The sequence below is a fragment of the Rhinoderma darwinii genome, chromosome 3 (assembly GCF_050947455.1).
Source record: "Rhinoderma darwinii isolate aRhiDar2 chromosome 3, aRhiDar2.hap1, whole genome shotgun sequence".
In the NCBI taxonomy this organism is placed as follows: Eukaryota; Metazoa; Chordata; class Amphibia; order Anura; family Rhinodermatidae; genus Rhinoderma; species Rhinoderma darwinii.
This window is the reverse complement of record NC_134689.1, coordinates 6,999,021-7,013,694: the sequence shown is the minus strand read 5'-3', so window position 1 is coordinate 7,013,694 and position 14,674 is coordinate 6,999,021. Positions and strand designations below refer to the sequence as shown.

General features: G+C 42.7%; 1 protein-coding gene across 3 annotated transcripts in view; it reads right to left on the bottom strand.

Annotated features, from left to right (window-relative positions):
* Positions 1 to 8,539: 8,539 nt before the first annotated feature.
* Positions 8,540 to 14,674, bottom strand: part of ITPR2 (inositol 1,4,5-trisphosphate receptor type 2) — a 265,480-nt gene continuing 259,345 nt past the window's right edge. For all 3 annotated transcript variants that reach the window (XM_075855774.1, XM_075855775.1, XM_075855776.1), the window contains 2 exons: positions 11,895 to 12,056; positions 8,540 to 10,038 (listed from right to left, as the gene is read on the bottom strand). In XM_075855774.1, coding sequence (XP_075711889.1) covers positions 9,952 to 10,038; positions 11,895 to 12,056 — 249 coding nt within the window. In that variant the 3' untranslated portion in view covers positions 8,540 to 9,951. The remainder of the gene's footprint in view (positions 10,039 to 11,894; positions 12,057 to 14,674) is intronic.

Sequence of the window (14,674 nt, the reverse complement as noted above, 5' to 3'; positions counted from 1 at the left end):
TCTCAGTATCTGTATTATTCTGTATATATGGACACTGCACAGTACCACTTCTCCTGTCCTGTATACTGGGTGTAATTCTCAGTATCTGTATTATTCTGTATATATATGGACACTGCACAGTACCACTTCTCCTGTCCTGTATACTGGGTGTAATTCTCAGTATCTGTATTATTCTGTATATATATATATATATACACTGCACAGTACCACTTCTCCTGTCCTGTATACTGGGTGTAATTCTCAGTATCTGTATTATTCTGTATATATATATACACTGCACAGTACCACTTCTCCTGTCCTGTATACTGGGTGTAATTCTCAGTATCTGTATTATTCTGTATATATATACACTGCACAGTACCACTTCTCCTGTCCTGTATACTGGGTGTAATTCTCAGTATCTGTATTATTCTGTATATATGGACACTGCACAGTACCACTTCTCCTGTCCTGTATACTGGGTGTATTTCTCAGTATCTGTATTATTCTGTATATATGGACACTGCACAGTACCACTTCTCCTGTCCTGTATACTGGGTGTAATTCTCTGTATTATTCTGTATATATATATATATACACTGCACAGTACCACTTCTCCTGTGGGTAAACTTCAGCCTCTTTACTACATAGGATGTGAGTCACGGACAAGGTTTTATTTCGGGATGATATTTGATATTCTATGTGTTGGTATCGCCCCATTCCTTCCACCTGCTTCATACCCTGAATACCTTATTACATAACCCTTACCGCCACCCAATCACCGCGCAGTAGTAGTGTCGCTACCATGTGTAAGTAATAATTAAAAGGGTTCGACTTCACAAAGTGTTTTGTTTTGTTTTTTTGCATATTTTACATTCCTGCATTAAATGGGGTTTTCATGTGAAGAGTCGACTTCCCGCACCAGTTTTATGTCAGGGGGTGCGGACCTCAGACCTCATGATATGTGGGAAAGTTCTGACCGAAATAATAGGGTCTCGGGGAAAGGAAATTCAAATTCATAACAAAACCCCTCCGGATGGATGATGACTTGTCTCGCACGATGGGGGTGGTGGTGCAGTTATGCCCCATAGGGATGTTTCTCTGGGCCATACAATACAAACATGCCGATCCCACCATATGGTCATCATCTAAGGCAAATAGGGGATTATTTATCAGTGCCACCTTCTGCACCATCGTTTAGTTCCAGAAAATCCAGGTTGGATTTATTTTTTTATTTGTTTTGTTACAATGTTTCCCTGGAGTTCATGGCTTTGTTACCACTAGGGGGAGCCTGTACTACATTTAGGCTACACATTTTTTTTAATGTGAAAACGAGATATCCGCACCTATTTTTCTTGAGGATACTCACCCAAAAAGCACCAACTTTATTAATGACGTGCACCGACACCCACTAGACTTGTAGGGCTAATTACGAACCTGCTACTCAAAGCAGGGGTGGGTTAGATAGAGGGCGCTACATAAACCTGCAGCAGGTCCTGTGCCCACAATTCCTCTATTCTGTGACCGCAGAAGTGCAGCCACATTGGTTGTTACCTGTAAACCGGCCCTGTTTTAAGTGGTGGCAAACTTGGAGCAAACTAAAAGCATCGAGTAATATTAACTGGTGTATGGTGGTATTAGGGAATAGAAATGTGGCATTATGTGGGCTTTTTAAGGGAGTAATATTTGGAAACTGCACATTATTGCGCACTTTATAGAGTTATTATATGGGCTGTATATGGCAGTATTATCTTGGCACTATATGGTGGTATGTGGGTTGTATATGGTAGTATTATCTTGGCACTATATGGTAGTATTATGTGGGCTGTATATGGCAGTATTATCTTGGCACTATGTGGTGGTGTTATGTGGGCTGTATATGGCAGTATTATCTTGGCACTATATGGTGGTATTATGTGGGCTGTATATAGCAGTATTATCTTTACACCATATGGTGGTATTATATGGGCTGTATATGGCAGTAATATCTTGGCACTATATGGTGGTATTATGTGGGCTGTATATGGCAGTATTATCTTGCCACTATATAGAGTTATTATATGGCAGTATTATGTGGGATGTATATGGCAGTATTATCTTGGCACTATATGGTGGTATTATATGGGCTGTATATGGCAGTATTATCTTGGCACTATATGGAGGTATTATGTGGTCTGTATATGGCAGTATTATCTTGGCACTATATGGCGGACTTATGTGGACTGTATATGGCAGTATTATCTTGATACTATATGATGGTATGTGGGCTGTATATGGCAGTATTATCTTGGCATTATATGGCGGTATTATGTGCGCTGTATATGGCAGTATTATCTTTGAACTATATGGTGGTATTATGTGGGCTGTATATGGCAGTATTATCTTGCCACTATATAGAGTTATTATATGTCAGTATTATGTGGGATGTATATGGCAGTATTATCTTGGCACTATATGGTGGTATTATATGGGCTGTATATGGCAGTATTATCTTGGCACTATATGGAGGTATTATGTGGTCTGTATATGGCAGTATTATCTTGGCACTATATGGCGGACTTATGTGGACTGTATATGGCAGTATTATCTTGATACTATATGATGGTATGTGGGCTGTATATGGCAGTATTATCTTGGCATTATATGGCGGTATTATGTGCGCTGTATATGGCAGTATTATCTTTGAACTATATGGTGGTATTATGTGGGCTGTATATGGCAGTATTATCTTGGTACTATATGGCAGCATTATGTGGGCTGTATATGGCAGTATTACCTTGGTACTATATGATGGTATTATATGGCAGTATTATCTTGGCACTATATAGAGTTATTATATGGCATTATTATCTTGGTACTATATGGCAGTATTATGTGGGATGTATATGGCAGTAGTATCTTGGCACTATATGGTGGTATTATGTGGTCTGTATATGGCAGTATTATCTTGGCACTATATGGCGGCATTATGTGGACTGTATATGGCAGTATTATCTTGGTACTATATGATGGTATGTGGGCTGTATATGGCAGTATTATCTTGGCACTATATGGTAGTATTATGTGGGATGTATATGGCAGTATTATCTTGGCATTATATGGCGGTATTATGTTCGCTGTATATGGCAGTATTATCTTGGCACTATATGGTGATATTATGTGGGCTGTATATGGCAGTATTATCTTGGTACTATGTGGTGGTATTATGTGGGCTGTATATGGCAGTATTATCTTGGTACTATATGGCGGCATTATGTGGGCTGTATATGGCAGTATTACCTTGGCACTATATGATGGTATTATATGGCAGTATTATCTTGGCACTATATGGTGGTATTATGTGGGCTGTATATGGAGGTATTATGTGGCCTGTATATGGAGGTAATATGTGGGTTGTATATGGCAATAATACCTTGGTACTATATGGTGATATTATGTGAATTGGATATGGCAGAATTATCTTGGCACTATATGGTGGTATTATGTGGGCTGTATATGGCAGTATTATCTTGCCACTATATGGAGGTATTATGTGGGCTGTATATGGCAGTATTATCTTGGCACTATATGGTGGTATTATGTGGGCTGTATATGGTGTTTTTTTCTTGGCACTATATGGCGTTATGTGTGCTGTATATGGTAGTATTACCTTGGCACTATATGATTGTATATGGCAGTATTATCTTGCCACTATATGGTGGTATTATGTGGGCTGTATATGGCAGTATTATCTTGGCACTATATGGTGGTATTATGTGGGCTTTATATGGCCGTATTATCTTGGCACTATATGGTGGTATTATATGGGCTGTATATGGTAGTATTATCTTGGCACTATATGGTGGTATTATATGGGCTGCATATGGAGGTCTTATGTGGTCTGTATATGGCATTATTATCAGGGCACTATATGGCGGTATTATGTGGGCTGTACATGGCAGTATTATGTTGGCACTATGTGGTGGTATTATGTGGGCTGTAGATGGCAGTAATACCTTGGTAATATATGGTGCTATTATTTGGGCTGTATATGGCAGTATTATCTTTGCACTATATGGTGGTATTATGTGGGCTGTATATGGCAGTATTATATTTGCACTATATGGTGGTATTATATTGGCTGTATTTGGCAGTATTATCTTGGCACTATATGGTGGTATTATATGGGCTGTATTTGGCAGTATTATCTTGGTACTATATGGTGGTAATATGTAGGCTGTGTATGGCAGTATTATTATGGCACTATATGGCGGTGGTATGTTGGCTGTATATGCCACTAATACCATGGTAGTATATGGTGGTATTATGTGGGCTTTATATTGCAGTATTATCATGGCACTATATGGCGGTGGTATGTCGGCTGTATATGGCAGTAATACCATGGTAGTATATGGTGGTATTGTGTGGGCTGTATATGGCAGTATTATCTTGGCACTATATGCTGGTATTATGTGGGCTGTATATGTAGGTATTCTGTGGGCTGTGTATGGAGGCAATATATGGGCTGTATATGGCAGTTTTATCTTGGCACTGTATGGTGGTATTATGTGGGCTGTATTTGGCAGTATTATATTTGCACTATATGGAGGTAATATGTGGGCTTATATGGCAGTATCATCTTGGCACTATATGGCGGTATTATGTGGGCTGTATATGGCAGTATTATCTTGGTACTATATGGCAGTGTTATGTGGGCTGTAGATGGCAGTAATACCTTGGTACTATATGGTGGTATTATATGGGCTGTATATGGTAGTATTATCTTGGCACTATATGGTGGTATTATGTGGGCTGTAGATGGCAGTAATACCTTGGTACTATATGGTGGTATTATATGGGCTGTAAATGGCAGTATTATCTTGGCACTATATGGTGGTATTATGTGGGCTGTATATGGCAGTATTATCTTGCCACTATATGGTGGTATTATGTGGGCTGTATATGGCAGTATTATCTTGGCACTATATGGTGGTATTATGTGGGCTGTATATGGCGGTATTATCTTGGTACTATATGGTGGTATTATATGGGCTGTATATGGCAGTATTATCTTGGTACTATATGGTGGTATTATATGGGCTGTATATGGCAGTATTATCTTGGCACTATATGGTGGTATTATATGGGCTGTATATGGCAGTATTATCTTGGTACTATATGGTGGTATTATATGGGCTGTATATGGCAGTATTATCTTGGCACTATATGGTGGTATTATGTGGGCTGTATATGGCGGTATTATCTTGGCACTATATGGCAGTGTTATGTGGGCTGTAGATGGCAGTAATACCTTGGTATTATATGGGCTGTATATGGCAGTATTATCTTGGCACTATATGGTGGTATTATGTGGGATGTATGTGAGAGCAAATTTGCCTAAAAATGTGTATTGTTTGGCCCTACTTTACTTGTGTCCAGAGCCCTAGTTTCTATTAAACAGGAAGTTGTTAATACCATCAGATAAAGGTGACCACAAATATGGCTGCTCTTCCTGTTGTCACCGCTGCAATAGAATAGAAAAATGCCAACATCTACGTGACTAAAAGGAACATAATGACTAAACTTCGGCTGCTACTCCAGCATCCAATTACTAACATATGACCAATTTTACATTTTGGATGCAAAACCCCTAAAACCTTAAGCCATTAGGGCATGGAGAATTGCGCCATATTTGTGTCCTATTTGCACCGTTTTGTGTTGTACAGCCCCAGTATAACAATGTGCGGTATTTTCTCCATGAAGGGGTCCAGTTCGTGAAGCGTCGGCTTCTTTGCCGTCTCACGGGTGAGTTCATCCAAACTTGTGGTTTCTTTGAAATGAAGATTCCAGTAACGGGGAACAACATCTGGTTTTCCAGTCAGACAGGTCACGTATGGGGCAGACATTCTTAATATCTCCCACTGTGACCTCAGAGAAGAATATTCTTATTGGGGGACACCCAGCGCTTAAGATAAAAACGCCCCACCCGTGTGTGGGGGAAGGGAATGTGTGTTACACCAGGAAACATTTCCTGTGTGGGCGTCTTTAGGGCGAGCACAAGACATTATGTAGGGCGTGTGACGTCTCCGGCCACAACTGAAATTTCTTCCTAAATGTAGGCCTCATTTATATAATCCACTGAAGCTGTTACCCATAGCAACCAATCGGATCACTGCTTTAATTTACTAGCCTGCAAGCTGCAATCTGATTGGTTGCTATGGGAAATGCCTCCATTCTGTGCCTTTTTAACCAGCCAATCAGAGTTCTGCTTTCCTTTTCTAAATGACACTGGAAAAAATAAAACTCGGAATGGTTGCTATGGGCAACAAGGAGGCAGATTTGATGCACAAGGCTTCCCTCAGAACAACCAATCAGATTCCTGCTTGTTGTGATTGGTTGCTATGGGTTAGAAGCAAGTTTACCCGAGAGCTATGCGCCCCGTTTTTGGGGCAAACGTGACCCCTTTTGCGGTCCAGGACTGGTAACAAGTTAACGCTAATGTATTTTGTATTTCAACCAAATCCACGACACCAATATTTTCACTCCAATATTTAATTTTTTAAAAATTTTAATCGATTTTATTATCATAACTCCAAAGATATGAACCCCCGTTAGCGGGATATTTTAGGCCCCATCCACAATTCGCCAAGGAATACACACAAGACCAGAACCAGAAGTTTACGGGTACATTCACACGTTGCGGTGAGAACCGCATCGAAACAATGCATGCGTTTTTTTGTGTATTCCTTGGCGAATTTCGGATGGGGCCTAAAATATCATATATTTCATATATTTGGAGTTCTGATAATAGATTAAAAACAAAATTTGGTGCGTCGTTTGAGGAGGTTTCGGTAGAAAAACGCAACGTACCAAATAGCGATAAAAGTGCATACGGTTTTCAGATGCAGTTTTAACCGCACCTCAACCGCAACGTGTGAATGGATCCTAGGCAGAGTGGACAAGTTAGGAAACTTCTGTGATAAAATAAATATAACGCACACCGCGCCAGTAACGCCTCACGTCTAAAAATTAGAATTTGCTAAATATTTTAAGTCCCACCCCTGCTCTGCCAAGGACCGCCCTCACACTCCAGAAATGCCCCTTTTATGCAAATTTGCATAAACTCCACCCCCAGAGGACCGTTCGATGGGACAATCAGGGAAAACAAGAAACCAACTAATCTTAAATATTAATGCCGGACTAAAGGAACGGTTACTACTCCCACCACCATTATTTACTGACAGACATCAGTGAAACACAAAGGTTCATCAATAGATCATGAAGCCCCTGCCCCACTTTTTCCAGCACGTTCGCCTTCGTCAGAAAAAGTGGGCGGGGCTTCATTGTTCTTATTGATTAATGCGGCGATCATTTTGTGATCGTTGGGGGTTTGACTGCCAGGACCCTGACCGATCCTGAGAATTAAAAGGCCGCAGTGCTGATTTAGCCCCATTCTCAGTTTTTCCCTGCACAGCGGCGCCCGTCCACCCGCTTGTTTTAGTGAATGGGGCCGTGCTGCAGTTCCCTGCACGGACGAGTAGTGGAAATTTTGGAGGGGGACGCAGAACTAAACCAGAATTGGCGGGGGTCCCGGCCGCTGCACCCCCACCATGTCCTTGCAATGTTGTTTGATGGACTAACCCTTTAAGCTTTAGTTCCGTAAATCCAGAATACCCCCTTTAAGTGCTGCGAGGGGTTAATCTGTGCGATCGCATGGTACGGAGTAATTTGCACCCTCTCTCCGAGCGCCCGCGTGTTCGTAGGCAGAGACAAAGCTTCTTTTATTAAAGGATGTCTAGACGGCAGCCGATCAATGTTTCTATAAGGTGGGAGCAGTTATGTCAAGGAATAAACACAATGTAGCGCGCAGACCTCGGGATGATGAGTAATGCGGCCGCCGCGCGCACACCGGCTTATAAAATACTTTTACTGGTAAAGACAGACATGGATACCGATTCCAGCACATGAGGAGTTAACCTTCATACCGCAGCTTACCCCCCCCCCCAGTAAAGGGTCTTTTATATTGGAGAATCGGGAGAGGTCTGGAGGGGCCCGGTGGGTTATTCCTCGCAGACCCCATGAAATATTAGATCCGTGCTGCTCTGCGTCTCAGAATCAATTTCACGCGTTCTTTCTTTTTTAATGTTTTTTTTTTTTTTCTGCTTCTTCTAAAAGGTTTCATTAATATAGATCGAAGATGAAATATGGCGCCGCTTCTCCGCGTACAATTGAGTAGCGGCATCTGTAGAGTAGGAAGGGCAGTGGGCGCACGATACCAGTTGAAGGGTTTGTCCTGCACATGTTGGGGCCGTGACACGCCGTTTACCATCTCTTCTGTTGGAGCGCACCTGTTATGCGACTGCGGCGTTTCAATGTGGCGGTCCAGGTGTGCGCAGTTTGTGGATATCTAGATATTTGCCCCCATCCGATTTTTTTTTTTACCTGTTAGCTGAACAATTATAAAGTATACGTTCACCCTATCTGAAGATTAGACAACGGTTGATAATAAGAGTACTGGCCCTTTAATTCCTCAAATTCTAATTTTTCGATGATGCTCAAACACAGAAAATCGAAACACAGGTCTAATACATTCTCTTTATTGCACTCGTCTTTATAATCGTCCCCAGGACTGACCGAAAGAACGAACGTTCCATGTACAAAAATTCTCTAAAAGTCATAAAACATGATCATAACTACTGATGAGCGGATTTAAAGGGATTTTCCACTTTATGTAAATAAAGCAGAACCAATGTACAATAAAAAGTTCTGCAACGTTCTAATATACTTTGTGTATCAATTCTTCACCATTTTTCTAGATCTCTGCTTGCTGTCAGTGAATAGGAACATTCTGGTTTACATCCAGAGACAGAAAACCCGTACCGACCGAATACTTCTCACAGCTGAGGGTTTGATACACTTTAGTCGAGATAATGCACGACACATTAGTAGCACGCCTCTCTCCCGTTCTGAGTTTGTTACAACGTATCAGCGCAGGTAAAAATGTATTTACCAGACTAATACATTGCAACTAACTTACAGCTAAGTGAGTAAATACAATAGAGGTCAGTATTGGGCTCCACGGCGAGGGCGGGTCCGCTCAGGTTTTACCCAACGGGTAAAGGGAACTTGAACATAGGATCTTCAGCATCGGAGAAGATGGAAGGAGGAAACAAAAGCACAATGATTAGTCGGATGGGCAAGGATTGGGGACTACTGACCCCAAATGAATAGTATTTGATGGTATGAACCAAACATGGAAGATGTGATGGGTCAGGATGGTTTTTTGGGCCCCAGGATGTAAACCAGAATGTTCCATTCACTGACAGCAAGCATAAAGCTTAAAAAATCTCGCGAATTTGAAACACGAAGTCTATTAGTAAGTAGCAAAACTTTTTATTCAACAATGATTAAGTTTCGTTTATATATAAAACCCGGAGAACCCCTTTTAAGACAGAATTAAAATGGCTTCTTGTGCTGTAATGAGATTTATACATCAAGTCCTTGAGATGACAGTAGCGAGGATCGGGAGGAGCACCGGACGATCGCAGATCTCGGTCACCACGAATCGGCCAAGAAAAAAAAATATAAAAAAATGCAAATAGTACAAATGGCGCCAATAAGTCTCAATGAGCGCCCCATGTTCATTTCTTAAAGGCACAGGCACACTTTGGGTTGTGCAGTCATAGCTTAGTGGATTTCCAGTTTTTGCATTGCCGTCAGTATAACTCGCTGACGACTTAATATCCGACCAGTGCAAACATGATACAATCTCTTAAAGGAACGGCACAGGCGGGCACATGACACAACGGTCCCTTGTCGTATCTTTACATCCGCAGTTCAAGCTGCCCATTGTAGTCTCCTATCCGCTCCATCTCCGCTCTGCAGAACCCGATGAGGCTCTGGTCAGTCCAACTGGGAATCCGCCCCCTTGTTTATCCCCCAAAAATGCAACAACCTAGGGATAATGGAGATGGTGACACTTCATCCATAGAATCAATGCGGAGAGAGATGATGGTTGACGTGAGTGGAATTCGAGCCGAGAAATCCCAAACGCTGTTTATTTTTTCTTTGTTCCGTCATCTGGAAAAGAAAAAAAATTCCTTTAATCTGGAATCTGATAATCCAGAAATCCCAATAATTTGGCACGAAATTGCGATCTATAATATGGAATTTCACCCAGCAGAGCACAGGGAACAATTTTCCACTAACGGTCCAATAATCCAGAATATTTGATAATCTGACATTCACAAAATTGCATTGATTCCGGATTAAAGGCATTTTATAGAATTATTATTTTCCTGAATCCTCGACTACACAGGACAGGACGTGACGTGGCCCGTAGAGGACGCCGTGCAGCACCTATTGACAAGATTCCTTGATTATCTGTGAAGCTTTGGCGATCAGTTGATCACAATGGGTCTGATTCCCGCCTGGCCCCCTACAGGGGAAATATAGTATTACATGCGGTCAATTTAAATGAACGACCAATCATGTAATAACTGCTGTGGGGACACCCAGGGCACAGGGACAGGCTTTGGCTCTATGTAACATCACCGTTACCTTCTACATGGGGTGGTGGGGGCATAAAAAAAAAAAAAAAAAAGAATTGGGCCCTCTCCGCTCATGACAGGAGTCCTGGCAATTCGCGGCACCATTTTTCTGTTTCGCTCTGCTGCCCCCTCCCCTCTGATATTTCTATATTATAATTATTCCCGTTTAGTGTTTTTTGGTTTTGGAATCTTTTTGTGGCTTTTTGGGCAGGAGATATAAATCACAGGTAGCAGTGGTGAGTCCGGAGGGGGGGGGGGGGGGCAGGAATAGGCGCATAGGATGACCCCTATACAGCTAATTAGTTTCCTCCAGAGTGCCCAGAGAGAGGCACTTGATTATCGGTGTGGGCTGCCGGGAGCCGGTCTCGTCACAAGGTCAGGCCGCTGAATCAGAGCAGACGTGGCGGCGCAGCTGCAGCGGTCGGCAGGTTCAGTGTATGAAGAGATTTAATCAAGTTTTACTATTTTGCTTTGACAAAGGGGTTGTCCAGGATTCGTAAAACATGGCGGCTATCTGACAAACAGCGCCACGCCCGTCCAGAGGTTGTGTCTGGTATTGCAGCTCAGCTGAAGGGGCTGAGCTGCAATACCACACACAACCTGTAGGCAGGGGTGGAGCTGTTTTTAGAAGCTGACACATTTTAACCCTGCACTGTCCCCCCCCCCCCCCTCCCTGCACAGATAACACATCAATCTTTGTAACTACAAGGATCAACCAAAATCAAGTCTGTGCAATATGGAGAGGCAGTACCCTGTATGGCAGACAGAACCATTGCAGTACGTGGAGCAAGTGTTTATGCACTGAAATAGGGGTCAGACGGGAAGGCAAGAGGACCCTAGCCCCATCTGAATGGACCCCTTTATAGACAATGGGGGTCTATCAGGGCTTTTGCTCCTCCCTTCTGTGTGGGGGAAGGGAGTTGATCACTAATTTGATCATATTTCTGAATCAGACCTGTGGTTGTCACGTCTTCCATCTCCCACTGCCACTTAACTGCAACTCCGCTATCCTCTAAGACCTCCCTTAGTGGGACATCATAGACCACCTCCTTCTACGAACCAGAGCGGAGAGCTGCTGGGAATCTGGTGGACCCGGCCATTCATTCCGCTATGTAGAACTAAGTTTACCACCTTCATCACCAGATCAGCTTTGTAGTGACGCCGATTGTGCAAGGCCTGAGGGGGCGGAGCATGACAAGGATTCAAAGGGAGAACTTGTGTCATGCTCCACCCCCTCAGGCTCCGTACTAGTCCTAGCACGCCGTTTTGTCTGGAGCGTTCCTCTAACAATCGGCCCCTCCTCATAGTTTATATATCAGAACACAGAGTTACCCTTTAAATCTATAAAGGGGGGGGTCTAGTCACCGCCCCTCCCCCCTCACCCACCTGCTCTTTGAGCTCAGAAAGCTGCCCGGACAGCTGCTTCACCAGGCTCATCGTAGACTCCAGTTTTTCGTGCAAGTTCCTGATTTCGTTCTGCTCGTTTTCGCCCTCGCTGCTGACGAGGGACATGGCGCGCATCCGGGGGAACCAGTCCAAGTTTTTTTCCTGGAAAAGAGCAAAGAGGAAATTTATCTAACAGCAGATTCCACAACGGGGCCGTGTCCTAATAATCCATCACTGGTACATCCTTACAACTACGGTCGGGAGAACAGAGGGGGAAGGGTTAAAGGGTGTGAGCTGAGAATAAAGGGGCTGTGGGGCCCCAAAAACAAGATGTCCCGGAGAAATCTCATCCATTGAGTCTATCAGGTTGTCAAAATGAAAAAAAAATTTTTTTAAAAGAACATTTTTGTCTGAAGCTGGGTCAGCAAACAATATGGCCGCTATTACAGGAGCGGTCACCCAGCTTTCTCTGAATCCTGAAAACGAAATCTGCCCCATTTATGCGATGGAAACAGAATACAATTGTAACGAATCTTCAGCTGTGTGATCAGGGCAAAGTCAGGAATGTCTTAGCCACTAGAAGTCAACAATGTTTCTGTTTACTGACAGCAAGCAGAGATCTTGAAAGTGGTGAGGAATTGAAACACAAAGTATATTACAAAGTTGCAAAACTTATTAGACTGTACCGGCCCTTTAAGGAGAAGCAATTTCAGATGCAAACCTTTAGCATGTGGGGAAATAACCAAGTGATGTCACCCGTCACCGCCCAGACCGTGCTTTCTGTGGCCGCCCCTGTTGTATGTGAACGCGGCAGTTCCCTCCTTGCAGGCCGTCAAATATTAGAACAGCAAAACGTTTTACAATGGATTCAGGGATGGACTGCTGCCCTACGCAGTAATGAGCCCCACTGTCTGATCAGATACACTGGCCCTTTAAGCCTGCCCTGTATTAGGTGCGTCACGTTACAAGGTTGAGTCTCCGGGACGATACACTGTGACGAACGCCTGGCACAAGGAGCGGTAGTTTATAGCGCAGCAGCAGATGCTATTGATATAAATAGTGGAATTCAACTTCTTAAATGGAACAAACCAAATGTGAGAATAATCTGGAGACGACCGCGAAAGATGCCAACCGGGTGGAGAAGTCACTGAGTAATGTCAGAATCTATCTGTGGGCAATCTATACAGCAAAACAACAATAGACTGGCACCGGGAGGACCAGCCTGACGCCAGTCCACAGCATTCTCCACTTTCTAAAGGAAATATTCACCTCAAATCAACATCTTACAATTTTATATAGAATTAATCTACTAAAGAAGTGGAGTCACTGTGTACATATGGGATAAGCAATGTATTATACTCCAGAGCTGCGCTCACTATTCTGCTGGTGGAGTCACTGTGTACATACATTACATTACTTATACTGTACTGATCCTGAGTTATATCCTGTATTATACTCCAGAGCTGCACTCACTATTCTGCTGGTGGAGTCACTGTGTACATACATTACATTACTTATCCTGTACTGATCCTGAGTTACATCCTGTATTATACTCCAGAGCTGCACTCACTATTCTGCTGGTGGAGTCACTGTGTACATACATTACTTATCCTGTACTGATCCTGAGTTACATCCTGTATTATACTCCAGAGCTGCGCTCACTATTCTGCTGGTGGAGTCACTGTGTACATACATTACATTACTTATACTGTACTGATCCTGAGTTACATCCTGTATTATACTCCAGAGCTGCACTCCCTATTCTGCTGGTGGAGTCACTGTGTACATACATTACATTACTTATCTTGTACTGATCATGAGTTACATCCTGTATTATACTCCAGAGCTGCACTCACTATTCTGCTGGTGGAGTCACTGTACATACATTACATTACTTATCCTGTACTGATCCTGAGTTACATCCTGTATTATACTCCAGAGCTGCACTCACTATTCTGCTGGTGGAGTCACTGTGTACATACATTACATTACTTATCATGTACTGATTCTGAGTTACATCCTGTATTATACTCCAGAGCTGCACTCACTATTCTGCTGGTGGAGTCACTGTGTACATACATATATTACTTATCCTGTACTGATCCTGAGTTACATCCTGTATTATACTCCAGAGCTGCGCTCACTATTCTGCTGGTGGAATCACTGTGTACATACATTACTTATCCTGTACTGGTTCTGAGTTACATCCTGTATTATACTCCAGAGCTGCGCTCACTATTCTGCTGGTGGAGTCACTGTGTACATACATTACATTACTTATCCTGTACTGACCCTGAGTTACATCCTGTATTATACTCCAGAGCTGCACTCACTATTCTGCTGGTGGAGTCACTGTGTACATACATTACATTACATATCCTGTACTGATCCTGAGTTACATCCTGTATTATACTCCAGAGCTGCACTCACTATTCTGCTGGTGGAGTCACTGTGTACATACATTACATTACTTATCCTGTACTGATCCTGAGTTACATCCTGTATTATACTCCAGAGCTGCACTCACTATTCTGCTGGTGGAGTCACTGTGTACATACATTACATTACTTATCCTGTACTTATCCTGAGTTACATCCTGTATTATACTCCAGAGCTGCACTCACTATTCTGCTGGTGGAGTCTCTGTGTACATACATTACATTACTTATCCTGTACTGATCCTGAGTTACATCCTGTATTATACTCCAGAGCTGCACTCACTATTCTGCTGGTGGAGTCACTGTGTACATACATTACATTACTTATCCTGCACTGATCCT